This window comes from Acinonyx jubatus, chromosome B1, assembly GCF_027475565.1.
Source record: "Acinonyx jubatus isolate Ajub_Pintada_27869175 chromosome B1, VMU_Ajub_asm_v1.0, whole genome shotgun sequence".
Lineage (NCBI taxonomy): Eukaryota > Metazoa > Chordata > Mammalia > Carnivora > Felidae > Acinonyx > Acinonyx jubatus.
The window spans coordinates 83,613,968-83,633,285 of record NC_069382.1 but is presented as its reverse complement, the minus strand read 5'-3'; the positions used below and the strand labels follow the sequence as shown (position 1 = coordinate 83,633,285).

The 19,318-nt window shown below is 43.0% G+C and overlaps 1 protein-coding gene and 1 non-coding gene across 2 annotated transcripts in view; both read right to left on the bottom strand.

Moving 5' to 3' along the window:
- Positions 1-19,318, bottom strand: part of TBC1D9 (TBC1 domain family member 9) — a 115,466-nt gene that overhangs the window by 24,784 nt on the left and 71,364 nt on the right. Inside the window, exons 6-13 of the mRNA XM_027066553.2 lie at positions 18,941-19,148; positions 12,755-12,961; positions 11,727-11,897; positions 10,991-11,141; positions 7,895-8,109; positions 5,402-5,519; positions 3,356-3,641; positions 2,912-3,041 (exon numbers count right to left, since the gene is read on the bottom strand). Coding sequence (XP_026922354.1) covers positions 2,912-3,041; positions 3,356-3,641; positions 5,402-5,519; positions 7,895-8,109; positions 10,991-11,141; positions 11,727-11,897; positions 12,755-12,961; positions 18,941-19,148 — 1,486 coding nt within the window. The remainder of the gene's footprint in view (positions 1-2,911; positions 3,042-3,355; positions 3,642-5,401; positions 5,520-7,894; positions 8,110-10,990; positions 11,142-11,726; positions 11,898-12,754; positions 12,962-18,940; positions 19,149-19,318) is intronic.
- LOC113603164 (U6 spliceosomal RNA) lies at positions 7,027-7,128 on the bottom strand. Its single transcript, XR_003424704.1, has one exon. It is a non-coding gene; the product is annotated as a U6 spliceosomal RNA (small nuclear RNA).

Sequence of the window (19,318 nt, the reverse complement as noted above, 5' to 3'; positions counted from 1 at the left end):
TTCAGAGAGGGTCTTGGGAGAACTTATAACGAACAAGAATTGCTCCATGAGGTATTTATGAATAAAGTTATCATCTCCACTCATCAGGAGAAATTTCAACAATATCAAACCAACCTCCAGCAACCTGGATTAGGCCTTGATGGAATCTCAAAGCTGAAGGTACTTTCAGTATTCCTCCTACCTTTCCATTTTACTGGCTAATTATCCTGAAGCACAGAGATAAATGTGTTGCATGCCTTAGAAAACTGGTGTCCTGCCTGAGTTCAAACCAGGTTATAACCAGCTTCTGAGACTAGTGGCCCCATTCTGCATCTAGGGCAGTGATGCTCAGCCCTCCCCGGGCACTGGAACCCTCTGGGCGACTTTCAAAAAATACTTAGTTTGTAGGCCTCATGACAGAGATACAGATTTAACTGGTCTGGGTTGGAGCCTGGGAATTTACGTTTTTAAAAGCTTGACATGGAAAAAAGTTGTAAGTGGTTTTAACGCACAGGTAAGATTGAGAACCACCAATCTAATGGTTAGGAGGGGAAAAGGGAGATGGGCAAGAGTTTGTGGTGGTCTCTTTAGGCTGATTTGTAAGGCACTGGGGAGCCACTGGAAACTTATGAGCGTACACGGTGACATGAAAAACGAAAAACAAAAAACCAGTCATCATGCATCAAAAGACCAGGTAATACAGGCATTGGCATAAATAAAAGGGGCTGTCTGTCCAGGCAGAGGAAGGAAACTGCTGCTGTCGCCTGCGACAGGATGTTTGGCAGCCAAAGGGCCACCATTAGCGATCAGCCAGACAGGATGTAAATGGAAACCAGCCCTTGGTCTTGTCTCCATTCTCTTTTCTTTCCCATTAAAAATGGGTCAAGTGCTGACCTCAGCATGATGTTAGCTTATCTGCTGTGAAGAATAAAGCTAAGTTTCCACATACTAAGCTTTATTACTCTGGTCCAGAATTTTCTTAACAATAAAGGTTTCAGGGGATGCCTTTTAGAATAACAACTCACAGCTATAATAATAACTATTGCCTTTAATTACATGGGCTCTTTTTCTAGAAAAATAATCATCCAAAATTTCCAACAGAGTATTATCCCAAAGTCCTGAGGCAGTGATGTTTTTTTATTTCATTATGATAATAACCAGTTTTGGAGAGACTGAGGTGAAATACTCATCCTTAATCTCTACTAGCAGAAATATAAATCAGGTCAATCTTCATGGAAATTGGACGGTGTATGCTGTGAGCTTGGAAATAATTCATACTTTTTGATCTATTGCTATAGATCTATTCCTCAGAAAGGACTCTAAGAAAATAATCAGAGATGTGATATTTGCAAAGAAGTTTATCACACAATATACGATATAACATATGTGTGAATATATATAAATAAAGAGTGCTGTCTTTATTGGTCACACTGCTTAAATACCTGGACAAAGAAAGGAATCAGAAGTCACCGGAGGCTAATTTGGAGTTCTCCTGTTACAGTTCTCTGTTTTCTGCAAACTCTTCATATATGTATGTAATAACATAGAAGTTTGCCATAAAATATTGAAAATTTGGAAGCAACCAAAGTAAATGTACAATGAAAGTGACCAGTTAAATACATTTTGGTACCTCATTAAACAAAATATTAAGAATCTATTAAAATTATGACTTTAAATAATAATATATTAGAGAGTGCTTATGGTATATTTTAAGTGAAAAATGGGATGTTACAAAGCACTTTTTAGTAGACACTTATTTTTTTAAGTGCATATTACAAATATAAAAATCTACTTGAGGGAAATATAGTAAATATAGCTGATAGAATATAGTTTATTTTTCCATAGTTTCTACATTTTTAAAAATAAACGTGCATTACTTTTATGATTCTAAAAGACACAAAAAATGTTTTGTTCTCAATACATATTGAGTGTCAATGAAGTTTTCTAAAAATAACAAATTACCAGTCTTGTCCCCTTTATGAGTGAAAGGGCATATGTTTCTGAAAAGGTTTCTGGATCTATACCAATTATGTTTTAAAGCACCAAATTTTTTATTCTCTTTAAGAGAGGCTTTCTGACCTCAGCTTGTCCCTTGCTATTTGTCCCTTAATCCAGGCTGTTACTAGTTGTAATGCTGAGAATCATAGTCATACATTCCCAAGGTATCTGTGAGTACTGTGCTCAGCAGAATATTCATGCTTTTTCTTAATGATCATCTCTATAAAAGTTTGCACAGCCAAGGATCAGGAAATGAAGAAACCATTAGGTATTATGGGCACTGAGTCACTGGGGATCCACAAACCACCAAACACTACGAAGCACATAACACTGGTTCCTTCACTCCTAGAAGCTCATTAGTTCTATTCTGAGATTCAGGACCAGATCCAGGGTCCTCACGAACCGGAAAGCATCCTCCCCAGCCAGGTCAAGCTGTTTGAGAGAAATACCAGGACTCTGGTTCATCTCTAGGATGGTACAGGCTATTCCATGTGTCTTGAACTGAAGAGAATTGGCTTGTTCTCGTTAGAGAAGACCTGAGAGTCTTGGCATGAGAATAGAGAGTTCATCAGTGTGTGCAGGTTGACTTTAGCATGCTTGCTCTCGAAGCCCCTCCTCAATACACCCAGAGCTGAATCTGAGCTGCTACTTTGATCAGGCTTCAGGGTGGGCATGGCAAAGAACCAGGGGGCAAGAGCTTGTCATGCCATCTGCTCTATGGCATTAGAGCCAGCAGGGGTCATGGCCCCGTTCAGTCCCTATCTCTGAAGGTCAAAGCCGTCAGCTGGAAGGCAGCTGCTTGCTTTGGCAATTAGTTCTCAGAAGGTGAAAGGAAGCACGTATAGTGGTTAGCAATGGAAGTGGGTGCCACACATCAGTGTCCCCCTCTGCACTCTCAGAGCACTGTACCACTCAGGTAGGGAATGAGACCCACCTCATAGGAAGTTCTGATGAGTCTGAAGATGTCCACTTCAGGGTAGGGTTCCACGTCATCACTGAGCAGGGAGTGGAGGTGAGGGATGGGAGGCAGAGTGCTGTCTTTATTGGTCACACTGTCTAAATACCTGGACAAAGAAAGGAATCAGAAGTCGCCAGAGGCTAATTTGGAGTTCTATTACAGTTCTCTGTTTTCTGCAAACTCTTCATTTTAAAGCATACTTTAAAATTTAGACTTCATCTTAAGTATTTCCTTAAGAACAGAATAAAGTCTTCCTAACTTCTAAAGATGCAGCCTATGAAAATGAATCCTCAGCCACAGACAGAAGTGGGCATTATGCTGCACTGAGCCAAGTAAGACTCACGAAACCAAGGGGAAAGAGAGAAGGCAAGTTCAGGGAAGGAACCGGAGGGGTTTTCAAAGTGAGGCTTGGTCTGTTACCTTCCCAAAACGGTCATGGCCTCCCCGTCGTCCTTGCAGCTCAACAGTTTGTCCACATTTGCATCCAGCACGGCCAGGGCCAACTGGAATATCACCTTGATTCCTTCATAGAAGAAACAGTCCACAACCACAACCGCACTCTCAAAGGGCATCACGCTGAGAAAGAGCGTGAGGAACCAAGACAGGGAGATGGTAGAAATCACGCCCAGGTCCTGCATGCAGTCGTAGAGCTGCGGGACATAGTCTCGCGCCAGTTCCTCGAAGACACCCTGGTCGACCAGCGCGCCTGCAGCGGAGGTGGGCACAAAGGGTCGCAGGTGAACCCACTGCATCTTCTCACCCAAGAACCCAATCAAATGACTTGACTAAAATAATCCAGCTCACAATTGCTGCGGAGACGGAACTCAGCTCCCTTCTCTAACTGTTCTGCTGCTACCATGTTACCAGGTACTAAGTTATTAGACCAAGGTGTCAACATAGCTCAGTCAGCAGATTAGTTCTGGGTGTTTCTTCTCTTTTAAGAGTCTTCCTGTCCTGCTTCCCTACCACAAAAGGGCAGTAACACAATGGTAAGGGTTGTTGGATAAGTCAGTTTAGAAAGTTTTCATGATATATAATTGTTCGGTTAGGCATGAAATGTATATCTAAGTAGCTCCATTTCCTGGCAAACTCATTTAAAAAACAAGTTGCTTTGGGGCGCCTGGGTGGCTCAGTCCGTTGAGCGTCCGTCCGACTTCGGCTCAGGTCATGATCTTGCCATTCCTGAGTTCGAGCCTCGTGTAAGGCTCTGTGCTGACAGCTAGGAGCCTGGAGCCTGTTTCAGATTCTGTGTCTCCCTCTCTCTCTGCCCCTCCCTCACTCACACTCTGTCTCTCTCCATCTCTGAAAAATGAATAAACCTTAAAAAAATTTTTTTTAAATAAAAAAATTAAAAAAACAAAATGCTTTTCTGGATGCACAGTCCCCACAAATGAGTTGTTGATTTTAGTGAGAGGTTATTTTTTTATTTTTTTAAGTTTATTTGAGAGAGGCGGCGGGGCGGGGGGGGCGCGGAGCACAGTGGGGAGGGGCAGAGAGAGGGGGAAACAGAGAATCCCCAGAAGGCTCCTCACTGTCAGCACAGAGCCCAACATAGGGCTCTGTCCCATAAACCATGAGATCATGACCTGGGCTGAAATCCAGAGTCAGTAGCTTAACCCACTGAGCCACCCAGGTGCCCCTTAAATGAGTGTTTTTTAAGCTCAATAGCATTCTAGGAGCACCTGGCTGGCTTACTGGTAAAGCATGTTGATCTTGGAGCTGTAAGTTCGATCCTAACACTGGGTGTACAGATTATTTAAAAAAAAAAAAAATCTAAAAAAAAGCATTCCAGTTGTACACACTCATGATCAACTTACTGGCGTTTCTGGAGAATTTTTCCAATGAATCAAAATCAATGAATCAGTATGAAAAGGTTTAGAAATGAAGAGCACATAAGGCATACAATTTACTACACTAGCAACAAAAAGCTTGTCCTGCTAAAGGGAATGTCTAACACGTGAGAGGATTATAAGGAGTAACAGTAATAATTTGTTTAAATGCTTACAGTCATTGTTTGCTTTGCCATGAAACCAGTTCTGAAAAAAACTGCAGCAACTTAGTTTTGCATACATTTTTATATGATCTTTTTTCTTTTTGCATATTTCTGTTCTCCACAGATTCCATCCTTTTCATGAAAACATTTTTTGCCAAATCTTTTCAGGTTGATTGACAGCTGACATGTTTGGTGCAGTTCACACATGCCACAGAGTGACACCCTCATCAAATGTTTTCTAAAATAATTCCTGTAACAGTGATACATGCATATTCTCTTACGCTCCGCGGGGCTCCTTTGTGTACAATCTTATATTAATTCAAGCCCTCTCACTCCCATTTTGGGAAACTGGAGTTGTCTAAAATCCTTTTGGCTAATGGTGACTGGAAATGGTGTTCTAGCCGGTATCTTGGCTCTAGAAACATCTTCGCTGGGAGCCATGGGTCAAAATGTTAACTATATCCCGCACATACCAACAACTCTGGTGTTGTAGTAATCGGGAAGCATGCGTTCACACAAAGCCACTAGCAGCCAGAAAGCTTCCTCCTCTTTGGCATAAAGCAGCAGCACTGATGTGACAATATTCATGGCCTAAAGGCATGAAAAAGGCTGTTGTCAAATGTATTTTAAATACATCATACACGTTAGCATAAGAAATCTTGCTGACCTAAAGAAAATTACTGAGTTTGTCTCACAGGGCCAGCAAACTTTTTCAGCAAAAGGCCAGATAATAAACATTTAAAGGCTCTGCAAGCTAGACACACATATTATTCCAAAGTTTTGTTTTGCTTATATTATTTAGAACCCTTTAAAAATGTACAAACCTTTAGTCTTTGATCTGGTAACCGTTAAAGGTCTTTATGAACACTTATATTCACCAAGGACTGAGCCCCTGCACACAGGCAAGCCCTTATGCAAAAACTTTGCCCAAAGGCTGTTTGACAAAGCTTGTTAACCTGTGAAAACTCAGTGTTTTTAATCCTTAATTCATGAGGTAAATGTTTCCTTTTTAATGTTCCATAATGGTTTCTATAACCAAGTACACATGGCCTGAGGCTCTCTTCTGAGAACAATAAAACCTTTCAAATTTGGCGTCCTCACCCACTATTTCCATCTGGATAAGGATGGCAGTGATATGTAACAGTGATTTAGACTCCAAAGGAACCTACTTTATTAAAAGATATTATCACATAGCTCATAACCACTCAAGGCTCAACTATTTTAATAGTCCTTTTAATTAAAAAGAGGAAGATCAAAAGATAAATATGAATTCTGTAATTGTAGAAGCCAACTAAGTCCGGTACATCTTTTGATCTACAAACCAGTAATCGTTCATCAGACTTCTACAACACGCATACCAAAAAAGGAATTTGGGTCTAATAGGCTTTTTCTTGTAAGTCTTAATATTTTCCCAAGTGAAATCATTATTAAAATTTCACTTGAGAATTAACCTGACGATTCTAGTACATCACGGTTGGTTCCTTAGGCATTTATTTAGTCAAGGTAAGTCTGAGGGTCTGCTTTGTAACAGGCTCTGGACTAAGTATTGGGGGATGGGTAGGAGGGGAGGACACAGCGGTGACAAGTTTCACAGGGCTTAAATGTTGATGTCAGAGAGACAGAATAAAGATGTAAACATTAATTAACCAATTTGGGAGTATATTTAAATGAAGTGCTATCAAAACGGTAAAGTAATGCGGTATAGGAAGACCTGTACTGTGTGTGTGTGTGTGTGTGTGTGTGTGTGTGTGTGTGTAGAGGAATTAAGCCTACTTTAGCATTTATCTATTTATGTATTTTTGTGTTAAGCAGTCATTTAGTAAAAAATACATTATACCATCTTTCTGGATTTGGGGCAAGTTTGAAGTATTTGTCAACATATTAAACGTTGTATTTGGTTGTGATTTCTTTTCACATCTTTTTGGAGTACCGTTGACACAGGTTTATACATTATGTTATGTTCACAAGTGTAGTTGCCATCTGTCCCTACAGATACATTGATACATTGCTATTACAATATTACTGACTACATTCCTTACGCTGTGTCTTTTAGTCTAGTGGCTTATTCATTCCATAACTGGAAGCCTCTATCTCCCACAAAAATACGGAATGCTTCATAAATTTGTGTGTCATCCATGTGATAGGCCATGCAAATCTTCTCTGTATCACTCCAATTTTAGTATATGTGCTGTCAAAGCAAGCCCAGATTTGCTTTAGCTTTTAGCTGGATGATCAGGGAAGGCCTCTCTGAATATATGGCCTTTAAGTCTAAAGTCATATAATCTTGGAGCTTTCCAAATTGTGGTATATGCCCTAGTACAAGAGATAATTTTAGTTGGTATGGGGGCAACATTTTTTAAATAGAGGATTAGACATTTATTTTAGTGTGTATTAAAATATAACCATAGCATAAAAGAGTTCTATTCTCAAGGACGTTATTACCTAGGATGCAAAGTAGGAGCACTGTGGAACTGAGAATCCAGAATCACAGGCCTGGTGCTCAGGCATGCTGTCTTTGACCTCAGGGAGGGATGAGGGGTGGCTCAGAGAATAATCAGAAGTGACTTTCCAAGGTCACCCAGCTACATGGTGTTGGATCCAGAAAGGGCATCCTTATCTCCTGGCTCCTCTGCTCAGTGGAGTGGCCTCAACTCAGGGAGATTTTGCTCCCCAGGGGGTATTCAGCAATGCCTAAAGACATTTTGGTTGTCCCAACTAGGGGGTTCTACTAGCATTTAGTGGGTGGATGTGATTAAATGTGTTATTAAACGGGAATGTTATTAAACATCCTACAAAGCACAAACAAAGAATTATCCAGTCCACAATGTCTATAGTGCTGAGGCCAAGAAACTTAGGTGCAGGGATGGTTCTAGAAGTTAACCATTCTTCTTTCTTCTTCTCACTTACTTACTGGTTAATAAACAATTAAAAAAAAAAACAAAAACTAAACCACCTGTGTCATTTACCTGGCAATATCCTATATTAGGATTTCGAAAAGCATAAGCTGTTAAGACTCTCCGTAGAGCAGCAATGCCCATCTCATTCTGGAAAGCTGGATGTTCTGGAAGGGAGCGGTGTAAATCCCTCTCGATCTCCTCTGTGGCGAGATTATACTTGCCCATGGACTTCTCCACTAGATCTTCATAGTACCCAGGGTGCGTGGCCTTCTCATTGATTGCACCTAGGAAATACCCAACAGATACAACGTCCAAAAGTGCAAGCCCTGCCCTCGGTCTGCAGACATGGCTTCCCAACTGAACCCCTTCACGTTCCTCACCGCTCCAAGGACACTTGCAAAATAACAATGACGTCCCACAGACGTGGGCTCAAAGAGCTCCCGAGGCAGGGGCTTGCAAGCGAAAAATCTGTGTTCCACAGAACTTCCAAGAACAATCCTGAGGAGCCACTTGGGGGAAGAGTAAGCCGAAGCCTCCCCGTCTCAGCCCTCCCTCAACCAGAGCAGCTTTGCTGGTACTTTATTGGGGTTTTCCTTAAGATTTCACTTGAAACGGGAAGTTTTGTCTCTCAAAACGAGTCCACACGCTGCTTGCTGAAGCATAAGCGTTGAAGAGTCCAAACAACCATACTGAAGAGTAGGAGGAGGTGCTACAGCACGTGGAGGGGTTTGGAGAAGTGCAGGGGGTGGGTGGGGTGGGCATTCCTTGCAGTGAGCCACCCTCATGGGTGGGAGTTTCCCAGGTGGTTGGGATGAGGATGGAGAAATGAGTTGAGGATCACTGGTTTGAGATCCTTGCATTTTACGATTCTTAAAGACAGAAAGCCCTGTATGAGAATATCTAAATCAAAATCTACTTAAATACAACTTAGGTAATTATAAATTTCCTCTCTCTCTCTCTCTCTCTATACACACACACACACACACACACACACACACACACACACACAAACACACATATATATGCACATGTTAAACACACATACACACACACTACAACACAGGACAGACTGATCTGTATTTCACTGATTAGAAATTAGAGCCCTTGGGATGGCCTGGGCCTTGTCAATGACAGTCACCCGGGGAGACAGGCTTCCCACTCACACTTACCCTGGATAAGGCAGTCTGGTTAACAGCAACTTAACACTGGCTTTTGCTTTGTTCTCAAGGGAGATTTGCAAAGATATCTTACCCTCTGGCCTGCACTTCACTTCACTGGGTACACTGAGCCAGGTCCTGGTACAATGGCCCTGAGAGTCACGAGGAGCAGGGCGGTACCCAGGCAAGGCTCCCCTACCAGAAGCTGGGCTCTCCCCATGGGTGGGCTGGCTTCACATGCACCCCACCTCCAGGGAGCTGGATGGAAACAGGGGCTGCTGTCTACCCAACAGAGGCAGCAGGGAGCCCGCTCCACCCTTGGGCCTCCATCACCATTAAAGAAAACACTGGATCTAACTCTAGATGCGTCTCTGCAACTGTGCTTGTGTACCACTGTGTACTGTTTCTTGGTGCTGATTTTGAGCTTTGTTTTCATCCAAAATGTGGCTGTAAGTAACTTCTGATTTGAACGAGGATGAAAAAGAAATTTTGTATTTACAATGTCAACGATCTGAATCAAGTTGTCGAGGTGACTAGTTCACCAGACACAAGGAAGACAGAAAACCGGACAGGAAGGCTCTTCTTGGGCTGGATTTGTGTAATCAGAGATCGGTTGACTCAAATTTGGATTTCTTTTTTTTTTTTTTTAATTTTTTTTAACATTTATTTATTATTGAGAGACAGAGAGACACAGAGCATGAGCAGGGGAGGGGCCAAGAGATGGAGAGACACAGAATCTGAAGCAGGCTTCAGTCTCCGAGCTGTCAGCACAGAGCCCGACGTGGGGCTCGAACCCACAAACCGCGAGATCATGACCTGAGCCAAAGTTGGACGCTTAACCGCTGAGCTACCCAGGCGCCCCTCAAATTTGGATTTCTAAATGAGGAGCTAAGGCTGGTCTACTGAAGGACAATGAAAAAGCCATATGAACGAGGACAGAACAAACTAGTTTTACGTGAAACACATAGAGCCAATTATTTTTCAGGATTCTATCCCCCAACTGCTGAGATGTTAATACATCTCATTACGGGCGATTACCATTTGTATTTACTTTTAGAAAGAGCTACAACCTGTTTGTTTGTTTAAGGCTGTCCTGTAAGTCTGGTAACTTTTCTTCTAATTTTAATGTTATTTTTAAAATAAAAGGTTTTGATAATGGCACTTATGTCAGACCATCTTAGTTTCATATACAAATATTCAAATAAGCTTATTTAAAACAATTACATTTCAGGCCTCTAACCAGGTAAAGCACCTGATTTACAAAGACTGGTGACAACAAAAAAACGCCCTGGATGTTCATGACAGAACAGACCCCTAGATGCTTTCGGCTTGGAGGAAGGTATGACGGGCCTAGCTGAAGAACCTCTGGTCTCCAGCAGGGCTCAAAGGTCTGACCCCACAGGGCTGTGTTTGGGCAGGAGCCTGGAGGGGGACCCAAAGGTCCATGACAACCCCCTTCTGTCCTTCCTGGCATCTCCAGCTTGGAGTGTAAGTGTGGCCTGGGTGGGCCTTCAGTTCTAGTGCACGTTCTGGCCTCCCCTTCACATCTCCATGTGATAACCAGCAAATGCAGGAGGTGACAGAAACCAAGCACGAGGCTTTCTCATTCCTCCCTCTCCCCACCTTAATGAGGGCTCTGAGCGTGTGCCACACTTACCCATTTTCAACGAAGTGGACACAGCTGGGAAAGGAACAAGGACTTCAAAAATCACAAAGAATCATACTCTTACCCTTCAGGATCTCTCTTCTTCTAAATAGCATTAGTGAAGTGATGGAAGAGGTTATGTGGATTTGGGGAACGGGGGCTTCAATATCTGGGCAGGTGTATATGCGTCCTGTGTTTTTATCGAGGGACTTCAACACTTTGGGAAGGAAAGGGGATTTAGTGCTGAACTGGAGGACTGCATATTTGAAAAGAGCCCAGGTGCATGAGGGAAGGCAGAAGGGGCGCGCTGAGGTCCTGCACACCCTGGGGCCAGTACGTCCCGCCCCCCACGCCTGTCCATACCTGACAGTAGCAGCCAGAGGTCCCCCCGCATGCTCTCCGGGATGCCCTTCAACACCAGCTCCCGGGTCTTTTCTGTGCGGTACATGCAGATCCCTTGCCCATACTCGGCAAAGTGAATCTTCCAAGCTTGCTCCTTCAAAAACTCTTTGGCCTGAAAGGGATAATGAAACATGACTACGTGCCAAAGCATGTCGGGGACAGACAGGAGAAGTTGGATGGAAGGTCAGAACATCTCCCCTGGTGAATGGAGTGGTTCTGTTCTGGACAGAACTCAGGAGAACAAAGAACTCAGATTCTCTGCAGTCCTTCCCTAATTGGACACCTGAACCACAGCCTCTGGTCCTGCCTCGAAGCTTTCTAGACCAGAATCAGAATTCCACTTACGTGAAACAGGTCAGCAGAGTGCAAATTGTCTTTATGGCTTTATGTGTACACCTCCGAGTGAAAGTGAGCTGACGTTTTTTAAACATGGGCTGAGAGATTACGTACTTATTTGTTGGCTGACTTAAACACTCAAGACGAGATAAAAACAAATGTCACCTGTAACTCTACAACTCATCTCCTTCTTTGAAGAAGCTGTTCTACAATCGAATGAGAGATTTAGATAAAAATCTGCTGTGCTTCTAGGAAAATGTTTCTTTACGGAAATATTTATCAGTTTACTTAGATTACAAATATTTTTAAATGTTATTGCTCTAATATAGAAAAGTTTCAGGCAAGGGCAGGAGGCACCCACCAACTTCGGGTTGAATTCCTCAGGGGACCGCCGCCGGTACATGGTCATCAGGGTCTGCGTGGCTGTGGGAACGCTGTTGCCGTTCAGGTTGAACTGGCGCTCTCCATCGGCCTCGGAGCTCGTGCTTCTCTGAGGGCTGGAGGAGACAAGGCTGCTGGGCCGAGAATACACCTGCCGATGCAGAGAGAGACAGACAATGAAAGGGACAGACGTAGAAGCTACTTCTTCAGTGTCCTCTGTACAGACACCAACAGCTACATCATGGTTCCCAAAATGGTTCTTGCTGTGTGAAGACGCAGGAGGAAGGCAGCAAGCCAGCATTTTGGCGGGGATTATCAGGTTTGTGGGTCACAGAACACAGAGCTTCAGTGCGGAAAACACGTTTCATCTAATTTCCGATGCATTTTTGCAACAAACTGGTTGACCGTTAGCCTCTGATTAGCATGCAGGCAAAGCATGACGGGGCTGAATCAACTGCTTATTGACAGAGGGACCGCCTCCTCGTGCCCACATGAGCTCAGACCGGGTAGACTGGGGCAGGGGTGTTCCTTGTGAGGTCACCATCTTTACAATTATGTTTTAGCTGCCAATTTCCCTGGATGTTGGTGCAGGGCCTAATTCAAAAGGGACACAATAGGTATTTTTTATCAGAATAAAATCATCATCATGATGTTGCATTTCAGATTTGAGACTTTATTTAGTGACCTCTGTGCATTCCCGACAATGTCACTATATGGACCAGAGCCACTTGCTGTGTAAACAAGACACATCACTCAATGATTTCTTCAACTATAAAATAGGCAGGTTAGACCAGATGATCTACAAGGCTCTGTCCAGCTCTGGGATCCCAAATACAGACTCCATGGGATTCAAATGAGTTATTGCTCAGATACTGCCCTGGGCATCAGGGGAGGAGCCTTATCTTAGCACAGCTTCAGAGCTTGCAGATCAAACAGAACAGATGAGGAAGGGAACATTCTGGGGCAGAGTAGGACCAAGGCAAATACCCTCAGGCGTCTCCCACAGACCTCGTCATCTGAACTGTTGTAGCTGCCTGCAAACTCTTTGTCCGAGTAGATTTTGGAGGTCGTCTGTTGCAGGAAATCAGAGATCCTCTGCACTAGAAAGTCTCTATCTTTCAAATTGGCAAATAGGAAGGTCATCCTGTTCCTGGTGCTGATGGATAAAGGGCTGGGGAGTATGCTGGAGCTGTCTGCCTTTTCCACAATTGTCACCTGAAAAGAAACATGAAACACGAAACAAAGCATTACTTTCCAGGGATCACCCAGCAGTAGCCTCCGAGCAGCACGAAACAAGGAACACAACACTTCATATTCTGGAGGAACCACCTGTATTTTACTGAGGCAGAATGAGAGTCTTTGACTCTGTCCCAGTAAAATAAAATAGCTCATAACAAATCAAACTGGAGCTCTTATCAGAAGCTGGAATTGTCTTGCTGGTCTTTCCAAATCAGCAGTTCTACACTGGGAGTGGTTTTGTTATCTGGGAGACATTTGGCAACATCTAGAGGCATTTCCGGTTGCCACAGTGGAGGGTACCAGTGGCTTCTAACAGGTAGAAGTCAGGGATGCCGCTAAACACCCTGCAGTGCACAGGGCAGCTGGCCCCCAACAGAGCCTGGCCCACGGCGTCGATAGGGCCAAGCTTTAGAAGACTTGTTGCAAAGAAACTCCTTGATTTTCATTAAAATTTCACAAAGCCATAAAGGAGCCGACTTCTAGCTGCTGCATCATCCATAAGAGACAGAAACAACCTGTGATACTTGTGCTTTTTTGCCAAGATTAATGTTGGGATGGCTTTCAAAACGCTGCCAACCTTTCAAACGTCTCATTGGAATTCCAGAGCTTTGCATCCCTCCCCTCTTTCCACTTGAAACTTGTAAAGGCTCCATTCTGAACAGACATGATGTAAACAGCTTAACTGCAACCCTATCTGCCCGCACTGGCTGACTCTGTGTGTGTGCGCGCATGTGTGTGGTGAAATGAATCTACCACATCAGGAGACAAGTAGGAAAGAAGGACATCTGTTTTAGCTTTGAACTGAAGACACGCATTTGGTGCTTTATAATAGGATTTCCCTCACCTGGAAAGTAAGATAAATGCATTAAAATATTTTTCTTTAGGGGCACCTGGGCGGCTCAGTCAGTTAAGCGTCCGACTTTGGCTCAAGTCATGATCTCACAGTTCGTGAGTTTGAGTCCTGCGTCAGGCTCTCTGCTGTCAGCACAGAGCCTGCTTCGGATCCTTTGTCCTCCTCCACTCTGCCCCTTCCTTGCTCACATGCAGCATGCTCTCTCTCCCTCAAAAGTAAACATTAAAAATTTTTTTCTGGGGCACCTGGGTGGCTCAGTCAGTTAAGTATCCGACTTCGGCTCACGTCATGATCTCATGGCTCGAGGGTTTGAGCCCTGCATCAGGCTCTGTGCAGACAGCTCAGAGACTGGAGTCTGCTTCGGATTCTGTGTCTCCCCCTCTCTCTCTGTCCCACCCCCACTCGGGCTCTCTCTCTCAAAAATAAACATTAATTTTTTTTAAAAACTATTTTTCTTTAGCACATTAGGGAAAAAAAATCTCAAAGCGAGCCCTAGATAAATGGTTTATTTACAGCAGCTCTGACTATAATACTTAAAGTTCAATTTCGCTTCCCCTCTTCACTTCCACCTGTGAGCAGTCTAGACAGGTTCAACTGTAACTTCTTTATCAACATTTTCATGTTAAATACATTCTCCTCAAAGCAGAACTTTAAAATCTTTTCCCCCGTCAAGGCTAAGATACCTGCTGCAGTTGCCTGAAAAGCTGCACCACCCCAAGTGCAAAATGGGTACCACTCCAGGGAGAGAAAACTGCAGAACCTGACTTCTACTCTCAGATTTCATAAATACATATAGTTGGATATATACTTATGTATTTTAAAGGAATCCCAAGATACATGGAGTTGCACATAAAAGTGTTTTTTTTTTTCCTAATGCAAAAAAGCTGCAGAAATGGGAAAAACAATTTCTTTACCATGAGAAGGATTTTCCCATGGCACTTAAAACATGTTAAATAATACCTATTTTTAAAAGACCTATAAAAACTCCTTTTCTCATAATTTTTTTTCCTGATTCTTTGGGTCACCAGATGTCTCAGACTAAATGACACATGCCAAGGGAAATAAAGATTCAAGTTCCGTACCTAAAACCTAGATAGCCATGTGAATCTTGATGAGGTCAAAGTGGAAAGACCTTTAGCTAGATGAACACAGAAACAACCAGGAAGCTCCCACATAAAACATATGAATACTCACATGCACTACAAAATATTTTTTGCTGACAAATGATTTCTGGTAGAATCCTATCCCATAAGCTTTGTGACAAAGGAAAGGGTAACAGCTACATTTTAGTATTCTAGTTTAATGAGACACGTTTGTCTTACCAACTGGGTTATAAAATAGACTGGAATTTAATCAAACCTTCATGTTTAATATATACTATTTGCAAGGTAATTTATAATTAAAAAAAGGGAGACTTCATCTGGAATCGCCATCTAATGAGGAACCTAATTGGTTCACTCTACCTTCCTGCTTTGCTGCCTCAGTCATTTCTTCAAAATCTGTAGTAACATGATTCCATGATTCTGTGTCAATTTGGTCTACCTTAAGTCTATATGTGAAATATACATTAACAATATTCAGTCAATATTTTGGCTTATTTTTAAAAAATCAAATGGAACAATAATTCCTAGTTTATACAATCCTAAAAGTTTCCATTTCAAGCAGGATGCAATATTCCCATGGAGACTGCTGCTCATAGATCAGCTTAACTCAGTTCTGTCTGTTCAGACAGACCCCATATACGGGGTGGAGGGTGGAGGGTAGGGGGCCCACGCCATCGTTTTTCTGTCATTAAGGTTACCTAAAGGTAGTAAAAATTACATTAAGTCCTTTGCTTCTCCCACTAGTCGGGATTGGGGTCTATCATTATTCTATCTTGGAGATTCATCAGGTTAAGGGGAAGGTCACTGCTGTTTCATTGAGCTAGTTCTTTAAAGTTGCATCCACCAACCACAACGTGCTTTATTCCTCAATGCTACGCCCACTGTCGCTCCTCCTCCGATGTACCCTGAAATATAACTGAAGTATCTCTGCTCCACCACCTGTTAGGGAAAACAAGCAAGCAGAAGATGGGCTGAGAATATCAATCCCCATTCTCTCAGGTGCCCTGAACTCTCACTATTGTATTGTATATTGCACTGAAGGGTAAACAGAGCCAGCGGGAGGTGGTGAACAGGAGAGCGGACATATCGACAGCAGCTTATGACCTCCTCCACTGCATCCTCCTCTGGATAAACAGAGCGATGACTCCCTCAGATTCACAACTACACATCCTTAATCCTGGAATGGGTTTCTTTCTTGAAGAAAGAACCTGCTGGTGCAGGTAACTTGCTTGTAGGTAGTACTTGAGGAAGAAAATTAAGTTTAATGACAGTCTATGGCAAAGAAGGTACATTTACTGGGAAATGTTATGAAATCCATTCCAGGGCCAAGTGTCAGTACTTGTTGAATTATCTGTCTCAGAATTGCCCCCACAACATATCCTGGCCTCAAAAAGTGTTATAATACCAGTTAGCTCATGTTATGAGAAGGAGAACTAGATTTGACAACTGCCTAACATTTTGCATTCTTTTTGATCCACCAATTCAGCTTTTAGGAATTTATAATTCATACTTTAAGGAAAATTATACACATGATTGGGAGACAATGAAAACAATACAAGGGTCCAGCCACAGGGAACTGAGCAAATAAGCTTTATATATACATTTAATGGAATAATATGCAGTTGTTAAAAATTACACTGTAAAAGAGTAATAATATGGGGAAAAGTTTAATATATACTCAGTATTAAGGGAAATAGGTAAAAAATAAAAATTCTCTATGTTTTATGCCTTAATAATATAAATGACATATACACAGCAAAGTACAGAAAAAGCCTGGGAAGCCGTACAGCAGATTAACAGTGGCTATCTTTGACGGATGGAACTAAGGGTGAATTTTGTTTTCTTTTTGTATATACTTTCATAAATTTTCTGTGATAATAGTGAATTATGCTTTTTTAAAATGTTTTTTGGTTGTTTTTTTGTTACTGTTTTTATTTGTTTTTGAGAGAGAGAGAGAGAAAGAGAGAGAGAGAGAGCAAGCACAGGAGGGACAGAGAGAGAGGGAGACACAGAATCCGAAGCAGGCTCCAGGTTCTGAGCTGTCAGCACAGAGCCCGATGTGGGGCTCAAACTCACGGACCGGGAGATCATGACTTGAGCCGAAGTCAAACACTTAACTGACTGAGCCACCCAGGCATCCAGTGAATTATTCTTAAAACAAGAAGAAAAAAAAAAAAAACCCAGAAAATAAATCTGCTTACATAATTTTTTTTTTTTTTTAAGAAAAGAAGGCAGAGGGAAACTTGAATCCTTTACTCTAGGGAATCTCAAAGGGTGAATCTTAATTATATAATCAAAGCTTCTAACCACCTTAACTTCTAGAAAAGCAACAGGGCGTGTTGAAGTTGTTACCAGGACAACTTTAAGACTGTAAGAGGGGCGCCTGGTGGCTTGGTGGGTTAAGCGTCCGACTTCGGCTCAGGTCATGATCTCACGGTCCATGAGTTTGAGCCCCGCATCGGGCTCTGTGCTGACCGCTCAGAGCCTGGAGCCTGTTTCAGATTCTGTGTCTCCCTCTCTCTCTGCCCCTCCCCTGTTCATGCTCTGTCTCTCTCTGTCTCAAAAATAAATAAACGTTAAAAAAATATATATTAAAAAAAAAAAAGACTGTAAGACTTCCAGCCTCCAACAGCCTAACATGGAGTTCCTTCTTAACTCCAAACCTCCTGGCAAGATTTCCATACAAGTACCAGAACAATCTACCTCCGTGAAGACATAACAGGACCCACCTCCTCCCCAGATACAGTAAGAATGTGTAGAGAGTAAGAATGCACAATGCCTTCATTGTGCATGAGGACCAGCCTGGGACTTTATTAAAATACAGATTCCTAAACCTGCAGAGATTAGGATGTAGGGCGGGTTCAGGAATCTGCCTCTGTGGCCAGCAACTGCGGAGATTCTACTGCGGGCAATTGACAGATCAGAAGTGAACACTTGGCTTTCTGATTCACAATCTAGACAATCTAGACTGTTTCCTTGTGACCAAGCTGCTCTCAGGCTGTGAGCAGGTTGTAGTAACTACATTTCGTTCCTATATCTGATGCTTTGACATCCTGGGCCTTGCTAGCCCTGGGAGGACCATCTTCCCAGAGTTAGCAAGCTCTAAGGGATAATAAAAGACTCACCTGTAAGCAGGTCATTCCGTGTAAACCAACCATCCAGAGCCCACACTTCCCACCCACCTCCTTTAATTCAGCTCTCACACTCAAGGTCACTATCCCTGTCCTCATCACTGGGGGTCCAGACACCAGATAACTAGGGACAACCCCTATGCCCCACAGCCTGCTGAAATTATTCCGATTAGCCAATCTTAAACCTCTTTACTCTGCCTTGCCTGTCTCTTCCAACGGAAATAACAGTAAAGGCTTTTTTTTTTAAGTTTATTTATTTTGACAGAGAGAGAGAGAAAGAGAGAGAGAAAGAGTGACGGCAGGGGAGGGGCAGAGAAAAAGTGAGAATGGAGGCAAGGCAGAGAGAGAGAGGGAAAGAGAGAATCTCAAGCAGGCTCCACACTGTCAGTGCAGACCCCAATGCAGGGCTCTAATTCATGAATCTTGAGATCATGACCTGAAGCCAAAGTTGGACACTTCACCGATAGAGCCACCCAGGCACCCTAAAGGAAAGGCTCTTGCCCACATTTTCACGGCTCCCTCTGCCTGCGGACCAAGCGTGTGCTTCCCAATGTGCCCCCATGGCCTCTCCTAGAGGGACTGTGAGTCCAACAAGCCATCTGATGGGTCTGGCCTCGTCACACCTGAATAATAATAGTACAATCTCCATCTTAAAACTCTAGGCTGCTTTTTCTAGGAAGAAAAGCTCTTACAGGTCACTGAGAGCAATGACAACATACAAAAGGGTGTGGCAGGTGCCAGCAAAGACTTATGAGCATTCACCTATGGTTAAAAGCCAACGAAATGCTGGTAAAAACAACATTCCTGGTTCACACAGAAGCTCCTCCTAATGCAGCTCCTAAGAGCTCCATTTCCCACTGACACCTACCTCACGGAGTGGGATGATGAGGCTACACAGGTTCTCCTCCTTGCTGGTAAAGCAGATGTAATTTGTGGACACAAACATCTGCCCCAAAATGTGCATTTTGTTGAATGGAGTCCAGAGGGTGCAGTCTGTGTGGCCGTCTAATTTTTCATCTTTCGGCAGTCGGAAAAGTGCACGGTATCTCTCACTCTTTGCCCTGGCATCAAGATCGCTGGAAGGCAGGAACAGTGTCACCTCACGCAAGAGCAAGGTTTCCGTTCCTTCTCAAGGACGTGTCAGTGGACGTTCCCCAGCCCATCTCTCCGCCCCTCGATCTCGCCAGACGTATCCCTACCTTCTTGGCTTTCTACTGGAGCTAACTCCAACCTATGACTCAAAAGT